The 14,759-nt window shown below is 44.2% G+C and overlaps 1 protein-coding gene across 1 annotated transcript in view; it reads right to left on the bottom strand.

Moving 5' to 3' along the window:
- Window positions 1-14,759, bottom strand: part of LOC124485582 (obscurin-like protein 1) — a 32,853-nt gene that overhangs the window by 3,127 nt on the left and 14,967 nt on the right. Inside the window, exons 21-38 of the mRNA XM_047047276.1 lie at window positions 13,969-14,244; window positions 13,219-13,494; window positions 12,792-13,064; window positions 12,404-12,679; window positions 11,840-12,115; window positions 11,483-11,758; window positions 11,106-11,381; window positions 10,716-10,982; window positions 10,236-10,502; window positions 9,824-10,093; window positions 8,942-9,208; window positions 7,270-7,536; window positions 6,205-6,317; window positions 5,856-6,009; window positions 3,467-3,628; window positions 3,142-3,246; window positions 2,557-2,823; window positions 462-731 (exon numbers count right to left, since the gene is read on the bottom strand). Of these exons, the coding sequence (XP_046903232.1) occupies window positions 462-731; window positions 2,557-2,823; window positions 3,142-3,246; window positions 3,467-3,628; window positions 5,856-6,009; window positions 6,205-6,317; window positions 7,270-7,536; window positions 8,942-9,208; window positions 9,824-10,093; window positions 10,236-10,502; window positions 10,716-10,982; window positions 11,106-11,381; window positions 11,483-11,758; window positions 11,840-12,115; window positions 12,404-12,679; window positions 12,792-13,064; window positions 13,219-13,494; window positions 13,969-14,244 (4,338 nt within the window). The remainder of the gene's footprint in view (window positions 1-461; window positions 732-2,556; window positions 2,824-3,141; window positions 3,247-3,466; window positions 3,629-5,855; window positions 6,010-6,204; window positions 6,318-7,269; window positions 7,537-8,941; window positions 9,209-9,823; window positions 10,094-10,235; window positions 10,503-10,715; window positions 10,983-11,105; window positions 11,382-11,482; window positions 11,759-11,839; window positions 12,116-12,403; window positions 12,680-12,791; window positions 13,065-13,218; window positions 13,495-13,968; window positions 14,245-14,759) is intronic.

Genomic DNA, 14,759 nt, shown 5'->3' with positions numbered 1-14,759 from the left:
CTAGACCCAGGGTTCAGATACACATGATGTAGCTGAGATCATTTCATGTTAATATTCATGTCAAATGAAGGTGTGAGTGAGGTCTGGCACTAGAAATGTTTGACCTCGATTCAAAATCTAGTAAACCACCACAAGAAATCAATACTGTCTTTCATTTACGAGACACATAATAAAACTAAAAGTAGTTTACAATCTTCTGTCTCAAAATAGCCCTCAAAGTAGCCTTAGACATGCTTTCTTCATCTCTTGACCTAGATATCTATGCCCATGGATAGAGTTGAACATAAACACCAAACTTACATTATAGCAGCAAGCACTACTCCACAGAAGTCAAAAAGAATTCTCGCCATGTGATGTTGGAATGGCGGATCACACAGGTTCACACAGACCCAGCAGACTAGTAGACTTGTATCATTGAAACAGGTATTAAAATATTTCCCCCCAGAACATATTGAACTGACTTGTGACATGAAGCTGGGCTTTGCTCCTGGCTTTCCCTGATGTGAACTCGACCGGGCCACTCATTTCCACAGAGGTCTGGCGCAGGGTGAGTCTGTGGACGGTCCCCATCCTCTCCAGACTCACCCTGGGGCCTTGCTGCAGGGCCTCCCCCTTCAATGTCCACAGGGGGGCCTTGAGGACAGGCACGGAGACCTCACACTCAAAGCAGGCCTCTTCTGGAGCCACCACCTGTGTGTCTTCCAGCTCCTTCACCATCAGGAGAGACTGGGCTACCAGACAGGGGAGGGAGGGAGGCGTTACAGGAGAGACTGGGCTGGAGCTACCAGACAGGGGAGGGAGGGAGGCGTTACAGGAGAGACTGGGCTGCAGCTACCAGACAGGGGAGGGAGGCGTTACAGGAGAGACTGGGCTGCAGCTACCAGACAGGGGAGGGAGGGAGGCGTTACAGGAGAGACTGGGCTGCAGCTACCAGACAGGGGAGGGAGGGAGGCGTTACAGGAGAGACTGGGCTGTAGCTACCAGACAGGGGAGGTAGGGAGGCGTTACAGGAGAGACTGGGCTGCAGCTACCAGACAGGGGGGGGGGGCGTTATAGGAGAGACTGGGCTGCAGGTACCAGACAGGGGAGGGAGGGAGGCGTTACAGGAGAGCTGGGCTGCAGCTACCAGACAGGGGAGGGAGGGAGGCGTTACAGGAGAGACTGGGCTGCAGCTACCAGACAGGGGAGGGAGGGAGGCGTTACAGGAGAGACTGGGCTGCAGCTACCAGACAGGAGAGGGGGGGGGGGGGGGCGTTACAGGAGAGACTGGGCTGCAGCTACCAGACAGGGGAGGGGGAGGGGACTTTAAAGGGGATGTACCCGGAAATAAACTCAAATACATCTTATTTAAATGAATTTAAATGAACACCTTCAACCAGGATATAGATCATAGAGTCAGTGCTGTGCTAGCGTGCCATAAGAGAATGAATGGTGTTGATTTGAATCATTTATGTCTGTTTGTTAGTGCTGTGTTGTTAAGAAAGGTAAGTGATTACATCTCTATTCATGTTTTCTGTGAATTCAAGAGTTTCTGTTGAAGCATCGAATGTTTATGTTGGAGTCTTCCTTATCAGGGTGCGTTGGAGCGTGGGTTGAGTGAGGAACCCTGGGGCCCCTGGAGGTCTGGAGCTACAGGGGTCTCTAACCAGCCCAGCAGGCTGATGTCATCATATTGACTGGTGTGTGTATGCTAGGTGGAGCTGGGTGCAGTTATTTCCAGAGCGCTGACTCTTGTACTTGATCATTCATTTCAATGGGCGCCAGTCCGAAACATGGTGCTGACAGGAACCTGATGTGTCTGATGCTGGTGCTGCGTTACTACATGCTGTGGTCATGTTGGTATGTTGTCTGACAGTTTAGTCCCAAGCAGGGGCGTTGTTAGACATAAAACTCTACTGGGGCACAGGTCCCTATTCACACACATTTTTTTCTCATTCATTTGAGCGCAAATACTGTTTTTTTGGGCTTCATGTAATATTGTTTATATGTTTATATGTCAAAATAAGGTGATCGGCTCAATTCTGTCTTGTGTGCTGAGTCCGACACCTGGGCTTCTGTGTGCGTGCTGCAGTGGCCATTTGGCAAGCTCAGAAGAGCACGCTGACATGGTTAAACTGCTTTGATTTTACAAGCGTGTTTTTTTTTCCGGGATTATCAATCTAAATTAATGCACTGACTAATAAAATAAATTGTTAAAACTAAAAAAAAAAATTTTTTACTGAGGCACAGCAGATTTAACTCCCAAGTTTCTCTCAGTGTCTTTTTAGAACCTAAACTTGTGGTTTGTTATCAAAATGTTTGTAGGGTAATTCAAATATGGTAAATTTTTCGTGTTCATATATACAGTAAATACTTTGTCCTTTAGATATGCTGAAACACTACGAAATATGCTAAAAATATTTACACAACCTAGAAAATAGTTTATTATTCACCATTAAGATTAATTTTGAACAGTGGTCAACAAGAGACCTTTTCGAAGAAAACCTGAAACAAAGTGTCATCTAACTCAACCCAGTTATGACAAATTACAGTCCAGTTCATATAGTTTAGTCTTACCTTCCACGGTCAGCCTGGCTGAACAGGTGTAGTCCCCGACCTGCACGCTGTACGTGCCCTCGTCCTCCAGCGCCACCTGCTGGATGACCAGCTTGCGGCAGCAGCCCTCACTGCAGATCTCGAAGCGCTCGGAGGGCAGAATGACGTTCAGTCCTTTGTACCAACGGATGCTGCAACGCGGGTTGGACACTGTGCAGTCTAGAACCACGCGCTGCTTCTCAAGCGCCGTCCGGTCCTGGAGCGCGTTTACGATGCTCACCGGCAGCTCTGCACACACCAGCAGGGATTTAACGAGGAGAAGCATGTCTCTAAAGATGGATGGCATTTGTCATGCTTTGCCGGATTTGAACCCTGGGCACTGCAGTAAAGCCTCAGTGACTTTCAGTGAAACGCTCTCATCATTAACATGCAGCTCAGTGCTGCACCTATCCCCATGTTAATGCACATTAAGTATACAGTATATAATGCTATTTCTGATTTTACCAGAATTGTTATTGATAAACTATGCAGTATCAATAAGAGGTCAAGGTTATGGAAAAAACAATACAACAGTGACGATAATATGACGATACATAAATGTTTTACCTTCTACTTCCAGGTAGGCTATTGATTCTAGGTGTTTGGCGACAAACTTGATCTCTCCAGAATCCTCTCCTCTCACATTACACATCAGGAGGAAATGCTTGGTCCCTGAATAGACACGTGAAATGAGTTATTACCCAAACTTCTGAGCCGGCGAAGAAAAACAAATTTAGATGTGTGGTTTGTGATCATATGTGTTATGTGTATTTCATCTCATAGACGTATTCAATCATGTCATAATTCATATTCCTATGTATCAAGTGAAATGTTGATTTTCTCAGAAAACCAAAAATATTATGGGCAGTAAGATCACAATTTCACAGATGACCTTCCTGGCGTATTTTGATGGTGCTGGTGGGAATTATCTTCTCCCCGTCCTTGAACCACTCCCCCGGCACGTCTTCCAGGGAGATCTCACACACAAACACGGCATTCTGGTCCTCCTGCATCTCCAGGTCCTCCAAGCCCTGCAGCACCTGCAGCTCGCGCTCTGGCCACAGCATTCAGAGAAGAAGAGCTTTGTTTACAATAGCCAACACGCAAACATACGTTAGTAGTCTGCATGGCTAAATAGCCTAAGAGTACTGTGATACTAAACAGCTCCTATAGTTTGTTTTATATTGTGTGTGTGTGTGTGTGTACATACATTATTCTGTTAGATATTTCTGTTTTTGTGATGATTTGGTGTGTAGTCAGTAGGATGAGTGTTGCTGTATTTTATGATCATTCCTGATTAATAAAATGCTTTAAAATGTCAATTGAAATACTGCAAAAAGCTCAAATGTATAGCCTATTGGATCGCTCAGGTCAGAAGTGTTCTTCTATTCTACCGATAGATGGCAGTCTTAAGTCATAGTGGTGGCACAAACAACAGGCTTCCAATTTAGTTAGCTGAAATCATCTGTAGGCGGGAAGGTTAGGAATGCTGACCTCAACACAGCAGTCCCAACTTTTCCCAACGTAAGCGCAAAAACAAAACAAAAAAACAAACGTAGGCCTACCTTCCTTTTAAACAGTGGGTTAGGCCTGCATGGAATGTATGTTTTAAATAATAAACTGAGGAAACATTGTTGTGGAACTGAGCATTAAGTCGGACACACCTATTAGCAACACACCGGAATGCAAGGCCTCGTTTGATGCACTGGAACTTCAGGTAAGACATGGGTTTATATTCATAACCCTGCCGCTGTGCAGATAATGTTATCTCTTTTGCACTTGGAAGAGCAAATCGTTAATGTTTTGTATTAGGAGTCAGATGGCTGAGCGGTGAGGGAGTCGGGCTAGAAATCCGAAGTTTGCCGGATCAATTTCCCGCTGTGCCAAATTACGTTGTGTCCTTGGGCAAGGCACTTCACCCGACTTGCCTCGGGGGGATAGTCGGTCTGGATAAGAGCGTCTGCTAAATGACTGAACGTAAATGTATTAGTAGCGCTGTCGCCGTGGTTAGATTTGGTTGTGATTGTAGCCTGTCCCCAGCATCTGGGGTCAGATGGCTGAGCGATTAGGGAAGCGGGCTAGTAATGAGAAGGTTGCCAGTTCGACTCCAGGCCGTGCCAAATTACGTTGTGTCCTTGGGCAAGGCACTTCACCCTACTTGCCTCAGGGGAATGACCCTACTTACTGTAAGTCGCTCTGGCTAAAATGATTATATGTAATGTAGCCAATGGCAAACCTAGCCATTTGCTTTTTACAGAGAGGCTGGGATCGATCCGTTAACTTGTCAATGGTTAACTGTTGAAGTTTAAAACTATTGGATCTGCCATAACCAATCGCTAGCGTTCACCTTAGCCAACTCCTTCACCACTACATTTAGTCACTAATGGAGCTAGCTGGAAAATCTAACTTTTCCAGAACCCCGTGGGAGAGCCACAACATCATGGCCACCAACAAAGTCCGCAAAGATTGTTCTTGCTCCGGCTCTAACTTTTGGATATTCGGCAGTGTTGCCAAAACGGACCGAATAGCTTCGCTCGCATCTTTCTCCGCCGCCATTAATAAACTACAACTCAAACTACCGCACGACATCAACGTCATTGTTCTCAGCCACTCCCTTTGTTCGCTGATTGGACCGGTAAAAAGTTTGCCAGAGACATCTGACTAATATACCGAAAGCCCAGACGGAGTACAGAAGCAAAAGTAAAATTGAGCAGAAGTACGTAGGAGGGCAGAGCCAGGCTAAGGCTTGGTGGGACCAACACAATGATTGGTATCTGAGGCCTAAGCCACACCCTGCCACCGCCCATGGTTGTAGCTACTGATGAAATTCAGTTGTAACATGACCTGAGTTTGTTGTTGTCGTGCCGCCATACAAGTTATGTTTTGGTTGTTAACCTTGTTTACTGGTTGTAGGATACGTGTTAAAAGGGAGAGATCTCTGTCTGCTACACATCCAGCTTCCAAAACTAAACAATGATGCCACACTGTAGTTTAGTTGGCAGGAAGCCCCAACTGGAAAAATCTTCCCGTTTGCCTAAAATTAATTGCTGTTGAAAGTAGCCTAAAAGTTCTCTCACTGCTTTTCTAGATTACTGTCTCATTAAATAGTTTAAGTAATGTATTGTTTGTCACATGAACAAAGTAGACTATTTACAAAAAGTAGTCTTGACCGGATAGAAACTATACAAGGGACATCATCAGAGTGAAGATAAATCCCTTTTCCAGATTCCTGTGTGTTAAATGAGAAACCACTGCTAGATAAGGACAGAGGTCTTTAGTACCGTAGACCTCCACGGTGCAGGAAGTGCTGGCTTCTCCAGCATCGCACACGTACACGCCAGAGTCTTCTACGGTACTCTTCAGGATCTGGAGGAAGCGCTTTCTGCCCATGCCATAGATCCTGTAGTCCTGGCATGAATTCATCTCAGACCCATTCTGAAGAGAAAACCATATCCACTTTCATTTCTACTTACTATAACATTAATTTCCACCATTAATTTGACTTGTTTTTGTCTATAGTTACAACAGTTCTCATTGCACTATAGTCATTAGGTTAACTAGGCCTATAGCTAGGCCTGTAGCTTGATGAATAGTATTTGAAAATGCTTATGAAAGGGATTGAGTTCTCACTTTCATCCATTTTACTTCTACGTTGTGTCGTGACAATTCGCATTCGATAGACACCACAGCTCCTTCAGGGCGTCTAATGTCCTCCAGGGTTTTCAGAAATGTCACCGGTGGTTCTGTAGTTACGTAAAGACAATAGACATCAGTTTTGTTACATACATTCATATTGGTGCCATACAATTTGGTAATTTGTAGAATTTGTCTAGTAGTTACCATGTATTCTTATTGATGCTTACATCTGCATTGATCACATTTGATTTATGATAACAGACTAATGAAAGATACAATAAAAGACCCAATAGTCACATATAGGCCTACTGTCCATTTGACATGATTTTACGACTAAATACCTAACATTTTCATTAATGTTACCATTAATGAGTTTACCTCCCTGTGTTTTCCATTTTGAGTTAAACCTAATGCCTAGGAAGTATGAACTGTATGCACTCAACACTATGCCAAATACTGTAAGGTCTGGCATAGTGTGATGACTGATTACATTTGAATCCTGATAGTTGTTCAATGTCAGACCCCTGATTCAGGCCGTCATCAGGGTGGAGCAGATTCCCTCAGAAGGTTCTGCTGGGCACTGCCTATAACACCCAGAGGAGCTGTGATGGTGTGCTTGCGTACGACTGTTCTGAATTTGTAACGTGAGTCGCAGTGAAAGCAGCAGTAGAGCCTGTCACTCCATTCCAGTGCCCTGCACTGCTGTCTGATGGCCAAAACACACAGGCCTTTTCTAGAGAAGTCTTCATGCTATGCTATGGTAATAGATTGGAATACGGTATTTTTTAAAACATCTGAATAAATGCATGTCTACTCCATAGGCTGTTTCTGTACAACTGTATTCAGATTGATGCAGCAAAAAATAAATAGTACTTCAGACAAATTAAATATTCTCATTAGAATTTTTGATTAAGTAATTTGGGTGGAAAGTTTACATTTATTGATGTTAATAGCTGTACAGGAATCTCTGTCTTGAAGTAGTATGGACCTTTCACCAGAGCCTTGTGTCTTGGGACAATAAAAAATGGCATCCTGAATGATGGCTTTACAGTTGCTTACCTTTAACAACAAGCCTTGAAGACGTTTTCAAATTCTCCACACAGAACATAAAGGAGCCTGTGTCATCCAGGGACAGGTTGGAGATAGTGAGGCTGTGAACATGTCCTTTAGCACTCATACGCCAGTGCTTATTGGGCTTGAGCTGGACCCCGTTCTTATGCCAGGTGCCCACTACGTTGGTGTGGGACAGCTCCACCTCGAAGGACGCAGTCTCACGCTCCGTGGTCTGGATGTCAGTTAATCCCTTCCGGAAAGAAATCTTTCTAGCTGTAGGAACAAGGTAAACGGATTTGTTTTAGAATTATGAGATGAGAAAAAACTGTTTTGTTTTTAGATCTGTCACAGTTGTTTCTTTGGCTCTTTACTAATGAGTGTTTGGCTTCCTGAACATTTGACCTTCCATTGTTAAAACAAGTACTGTATATCATTATGCAATGACAATTCAGATTCTATTTGTTGCACTTGATAATATATTAATCATTACTTCATACAGGCTTTTCACTAGTGCTTTGTTACATATCCAAATCTCCTCTCTCTTGGTATAACAAATACAATCATGGGTGGATTTAACATGGGGAGTTCAAGAGTTGAGTTGTGATTAAAATGTCACTATAAAGAACCAACAAATTGTTGCTTCAAATTGGCTTCATGTGGTAAATTACCAATTGATAGCTTGAGCAAAGTTTCCAGACAATGTTACAAAGTGTTCCTTCTTCACAGGAACGCTCAATGACAGTTGTAGGGTGTATCCCCAGCTCCTGTTACTGTATAGGCTAGCATAGGGTGTGCATGGCAGAGAAATATTTTACAACAGCCAGACAGTTGGCTGTGTGGGAGGAGCAAGTATTTTTGTCATTTGAATACAGTGCTTTACACCAAAGCCCACCTTGAATCTGCCAACATTTTTTACTTATTCCAATACAGACCAGCATTCCCCAGGGAGAAAGAGCCGTTTATTTTGGAGACCCGATGACAACAACCTCGGTTTTGAAGGCCAGTGCGTAAATTTAGATGCAATGAGAGGAGATCCAAATTCATAGGAGGTGCCAACTGCAGCCAGAATCCAGACTTTCCCTTCCCTCACACAATCCTGCTGAAAGGACAGCCTTTAACTCACCCACAGCCCCACCATCTCACCCACAAAACGCGTACAAAGAAAACAACATGCTTGGCTACATCTTAATCATTAAAACGTTTAGGGGCTAAACTGCCCCTGTGAGCCCTACAGTAGCTAGTCCCCAGGACAGCATAGTCAGCAGTGAAGAAGATGTCTGTAATGTAATCCTAGCCGCTGTCTGATGTACATCTTCCCATCCAGGGAAAAGGAGGCTTAAATAGTTACTCAATGAGGACTTCCTTCTATCCTACAATCTGATTCCCCTTTGACACACTTAATGGAATTATCAAGGCTTCACTCATGCAATGTCAACATTGAAATCGACTCCCTGGGACCCAGTGGGTTGCCGTGGGTCACCTGTTAACTGCCGTCACGGCCTGCCCAAGTGCCCCCCGGACCCCTAGACCCCCGTTTCTTAAATTACTCTGATGCAGTTAATTGAGTTTGCCTTCAAAAGCAACAGCGGTAACGACGGTCCGAATGTGCAAACAGCGCCGCCGGCAACGGAGATAAACAAACAACAGCAGCACATAGCGACAACACGTGTCGACTCACGTTCCACAGAGAGCAGGGCCTGCGTGCGGTCATGGAGGGTCTCACAGCTGTAGGTGCCGCGGTCGGAGAGGGCCAGCCTGTGGATGGTGAGGCTGCGTTTCCGTCCCTTCTGCTTCAGGGTGAACTTGGGCCCTGGGTGGATGACCACTCCTTGTCTCATCCACTGCACCTCCCCGGAACCCAGGCTCACCTCCACCTCCAGCGTCGCCTCGCTGAACTCCTCAGCCACAACGGGAGCCATATTTTTGGTGAACAGCGTCTGTTCCTCTGAGCACACACAGACATAAAACAAGATTACGACGGTGACTTAATCAGTGTGGTATTTACCCTTTAATTGACAGGTGTCAATCACCCATCTCATTTTTTTACAAAGACATCAGAGAGGGCCAATTATTTGACATGCATCAAGGTGTACGTTGGTATGAAACTTCTTGTTAAGGCATGTTCCTATTCAGAGAGGCCATGCCGAGCCCTCCCACTGGTCTGGCCCTCTGTGTTGAGACAGAAGCTGCTGTGCCACTTGCCTCTGTCAGTTACCAGAGGAATTCTAACAGGAGAAGCTGCTAAGCGCTGGCCGTCAAAGGCGCCTCTTCAACAATTTGAGCCGTCTGAAGGGGTCATTATTTATCACAAATATGTTGATGTTGCAATAAAAAGCTGCTCACCCTTTGAGAAAACTAATTGCTTCAGTTGTATTGCGATATTGATTTGGATAGAGGGTTTAGAGTTTTAATATCAGGGTAAATTAAATCCTAAATTATGTTAGAAATTAGCAAAAAAAATTACTACACAGCTCCTATTGAAATGCACATCTGGGCAACCAAACAGAGCCTGTGAATCTTTCTACCAGACAAATACAAGGTTAATTTCTGGTTTTCTCACCTTGAACTCTGAGGTTTGCTTCAGACAACAAGCCCTCTGCGCTGGCTGCCACCGTGGAGCTGTCTGAGACACGGCATGTGTGGATGCACAGCATGTGACACAGTCCGTTACTGGAAACCACAAACCGCTCGCTGGGAGTCAACAGCTTGCCATCGAGGCGCCAGACCAGTTCTGTGTCCTCTGGCGAAACAACACACTTAAAGGTGGCGTCTTCCCCTTCCTGGACTGTTATGTTGTGCAGCTCTGCAATAAACTCCACTATGCGTGGAACTGGAAGCACAAGGAGATGTTAAAGTGAAACACAGTGAAACACAAAAAGAAAACAACTATTTACAACTCTGATTACAGGAAACAATCCACCATTGTTAAGGATTCCAACAACTAGTTTAACGTGTTAGTTTAACGCCCTTACTTTCCACAATGACCGTGGCAACAGTCCTGTCATCCGTGGATTCACAGGAATACTCTCCAGCATCCTCCGCTGTTAGCTTGTGAATGGTGACGCTCCGTTCTCGCCCCTGCGCCCTGATGGTGTGACGGCGGCTAGGGGTGATGTCTCGGTTGTTCTTGAGCCATTGTACATCTCCCTTTGGCTTGTTCACCTCACATCGTAACGTGAGACTGCTGTCTTTTAGGGCTGAAATGTTCTCCAGTGGTTTGGTAAATGTCAATTTCATCTCTGCAAAATAATACAAAATAATGATCAGTTTATAACTAGAATAAATGTAAGCCTATATTTTGAATTGTCTATTACTCTATTAATTTAGTAAATATGGCTCTACTGTATCAAGTCTCAAATTTAAGTTGGTCAATTTGATCCAAAACATATTTATAAGGACCCAATGCAACTACATCTATCCATCACAACAAGTTGACATAACTACAAGATTACCTTTCACTTGAACAGTGAAATACATCTCATCTGTGGTGACATCACAGACATACTCTCCACTATCAGACAACTTCAACGGGTTGACGATGAGGGTGTGAGTGTGGCCTTCACTGGAGATGTGGATATTATCTTCATTCAACAATCGACCATCTTTCAGCCATCGAACATTTGCCTTATCTCGGTTCACCATGGCACAAAGAGTCACGCTCTCATTCTCGTAGGCAGAGAGCATCATCGCTTGTTTATTCATGAATTTCACCGGAGGCTCTAGTTGTGAACATAATTATCAGATCATTTCCATTGGCATCTGATGACATGTACAAATGTGCAAATAATGTGGCTTCATACATATGTGTCATAGATATTCCCCAAATATTTAAAATGTTTTACCTTGGACTTCCAGCAGGGTTCTCATTTTGTCCTCCCCTGCATCACACGTGTATTCTCCAGAGTCCGAAGGCTGAAGTCTTGACAGAACGAGTTTCCTTGTTGTCTCGTGACTGTCAATGTTTGTACGAGAGTCATAACTCAGCAACTTTCCATTACATAACCACTGGACGGTGGCATTCGGGCGAGATACTTCACACTCCAGAATGAGGTCGTCTCCTGCAACCAGAATGTGTTTCTCTGGATGACCAGAGTTCCCAATGATGGAGACAGGTGGTTCTGAGGAGAAAAAGACACAGACACATTGTGTCACTCGAGTAAGAAGTCTGACAAGGTGTTGCTTCAGGTCTTGGAAAGACAGTTGAGCTAGCATGGGGTACCTTGCACAGTAATACAGAACACCATCTTGTCGTCCATGGCATCACAGCAGTATTCTCCAGAGTCTCTGAGCTCCGCGTTCAGAACGACCAATGAACGAAAAGCCCCTTGCTCCTCGCAAGAGTAGTGCTCATTGCCATCAATTAAATGGTTGTCTTTGTACCAGCTGACAACACCATTGGCCCTTGAGAGCTCACATACTAAAATGATGTCATCTGATACCAAGAACTGCTTTTGTGTGGTTGCATCACTTTTCCCCACGATTTTCACTGGGGGTTCTATAAATAAAAAACAACCCAGAGGTGAAATGGGGTTGGCAGCTGAACCACCATGAATATGTGATTTCTAACAATATTTACCTTTGATCTTGACTTGGAAGTCCATTACATCGTCCTTGGCATCACAGACATACTGTCCGGCATCCTCCAGGGTTAGTGAATGAATAGTTAATTGGCGTATTACGCCATCCTCAACAATGGTCAGATTGCTTGACTCTTCCATTTCTTCTCCACTTTTCTTCCAGCTGACCTCAGCGTTCGGTCTGGACACCTCACAGTCCAGCACCAAACTCTCTCCAAAACACTTCTCCACCCCACTGGCCATCTTTCTGGGACGCACAAACCTGACCGGGGGCTCTGCATGACAAGAAAACTACGAAATTATACATTGAAAACTCGCACTGTCCAATGTCAAATGTTCGTTTCCCAAATCCCTTATAGATTGGTGTTTAATGTACATTTGCATGCATACTAAAATTAAATGAATGTAAGATTTACAGCCTACTAAAGCGTCAAGATGTTGTATGTTTTCACTATAAAGATGACTGCGAGACAGTGTACAGTCAATGTAGCTTTTGTATTTTGGTCTTTTTATGGCAGTGGAAAGTGTATTGAACGCTCAGTAAACTAATACAAGAACAGTACCTGCAATGTTCACAAAGAATGTCACTGAGTCATCCGCTGTGTCACAGACATATTCAGCTGAGTCCTTGACAGTCGTCTCTGGTATGATGAGTCTTCTGTAGACGCCGTCCACCTCCAAGATAAGGTTGTTGTTCTCCTCCACCTCCAGCCCATCCCGGTACCAGCGCACCACCGCATTGGGTCTTGATATCTCACAGCTCAGGACCATCCTCTCAGATGCCTGCTGGCAGAGCTCCATCTGGGACTGGCTTGGGGACACAATCCTAACTGGTGGCTCTGGAATGAGACACCAAAGTATGATAACATGACAGGTTGGTCATTAAGGGAACATGTCAATTGTTCTGAAAGGTGTACGTGATCAAGTATTTTGAACCTCTCACTTTCCTACCTGTTAAACTGAGGTGGAAGAATATTGAGTCATCGGCTGTATGGCAGACATATTCTCCAGAGTCTTCCACACCACTACAGAGGATCTTCAGTCTACGGTAAGGGCCCTCAACTTTCAGCTTGATGTTCTCGCTTTCTTGCAACTTCTGTCCATCCTTAAACCAGTTCACAACACCATTTGGCCGTGAAAGTTCACAGCTCAGGATGATTTCCTCTGGGACGTGCCGATCAAGATGGACGTCTTCTTTAGGATGAACAATCATCACTGGAGGCTCTGGACGTTAGTAAAACAGAGATTAAAACACCATGGCAAACACGTGTCTAAACATATATTTCTCCAACCAAGACAGACAACATTCAAACACCTGTTCTGGATTTTCAGGAAATTCAATCAGAATCATTTTCACGCGAGTTGCGTGAATCATTACCTCGTATGTTAACCTTGAACATTAAAGCAGTGTCCCCCGCACGGCAAGTGTATGTTCCTGTGTCTGCAAGCTGGGCACACTTAAGGATCAGACTCCTTCTGGCTCCATCTGCTTCTATGGCAACATCGTCACCAGGCTGCATTTCAACCCCATCTTTGTACCACTGGACTGTGGCATCAACTTTGGATACTTCACAGGACAAAGTAAGACGGTCTTGTTCCACAACACTTTTGAAGAGGTCTTCGCCTGGCATATCAGCAAATGTCACTGGAGGTGCTGGAATTAGAAAATACAAATGACTTCAATGATGTAATGATCAGATCCTTCCTGTTTTGTGTCAATATACAGTAGTTATGCCAGGTTTGCCCAGATTAGCCATGCGTGGATGTCTGGATAGCTCTGGAGGAGCCTGTATCCACTGTAGACACAAAAAGAAGTGGTTAAGGAGAGCCGAGCGTGGGTGTAGTGTGGTTAGGCCTTGGGAGGAAACAAAGGGGCCCACATGCTTTCACTTCTCCAAAGGACTGCTTGAACATTTAGACTTGGGTAACAAGCGTTAAGGAAAGAGACCAGAACAGGGAAAGGTAAATAAAGGTGACCATGGATTCATGGACCTACATGATTACTACCGCTTGTATTAGGGGCAAGTTCACATGAGAAAAACCAAATGGGCATGTACTCTACATGATGCAACATGAGGTTATTAGTTGCATGTCCAACTTGATGTCTTGGGAAAATGTTGCATGTCACCTTTCACATCCACATAGAAATCCCTGATTTCATCTGCTGTTTTACAACTGTACGCCCCAGATTGAGAACATGTGGCTGATTGGATAATCAGGGTCCTCACTGTGCCCTCTGACTGGAGGTCTACTCCCCTCTGAGGGAGGAGCTTGGTCCCATCCTTGTACCAGTGGACCTGGGCAGTGGGGTCTGAGAGCTCACACTGCAGTACAAGAGGACCTCCTGCTGGGACGGACTTGGTCCTCTCAGCTTCTGGAGCAGCTGAGAACCTCACAGGTGGAGCTACAGGTGTTTTGAATTCATTTTAGAACATTTTTAATAGTGGTACTATTCTTATACATGCCAATGTTACAATAATTAACTGACATGATTTGTCAAGTTTTTCAGTATTCATCAATAGACTTCTGTACATACAGGTAAATATCCTGGCAAAACAGAGGGCATGATATTGAATCTATTCTAGAGGTGTCATTTTTGTTTTTGACACCTAAAGAATTGTTTGGCTAGTCACAGGTTAGGTACTTAAATGCCATTAGTGAAACTGCTTTGAACACAGCTGTTTCATTCGTATTTTAAGAACTAGAGAAGGCTAAATATGTACTGGCTCTGTTGAAAAATATGAGTGTAGAGATTTAATCAGTTCAACTTGATGCTTGTTGTGTGATTGAAACTAACCATTAAAACCAAAACAGAGCCTACATAATGTAATCATGATATACTCCCAACAATGCATTAATTAATACAAAGCGACATCTTGCTCATTAAAAAAAGCATTAATCAAAACATTAGTGACTTGA

Source organism: Hypomesus transpacificus, chromosome 23 (genome assembly GCF_021917145.1).
Source record: "Hypomesus transpacificus isolate Combined female chromosome 23, fHypTra1, whole genome shotgun sequence".
In the NCBI taxonomy this organism is placed as follows: Eukaryota; Metazoa; Chordata; class Actinopteri; order Osmeriformes; family Osmeridae; genus Hypomesus; species Hypomesus transpacificus.
This window is presented reverse-complemented; position numbering and strand designations above follow the sequence as displayed.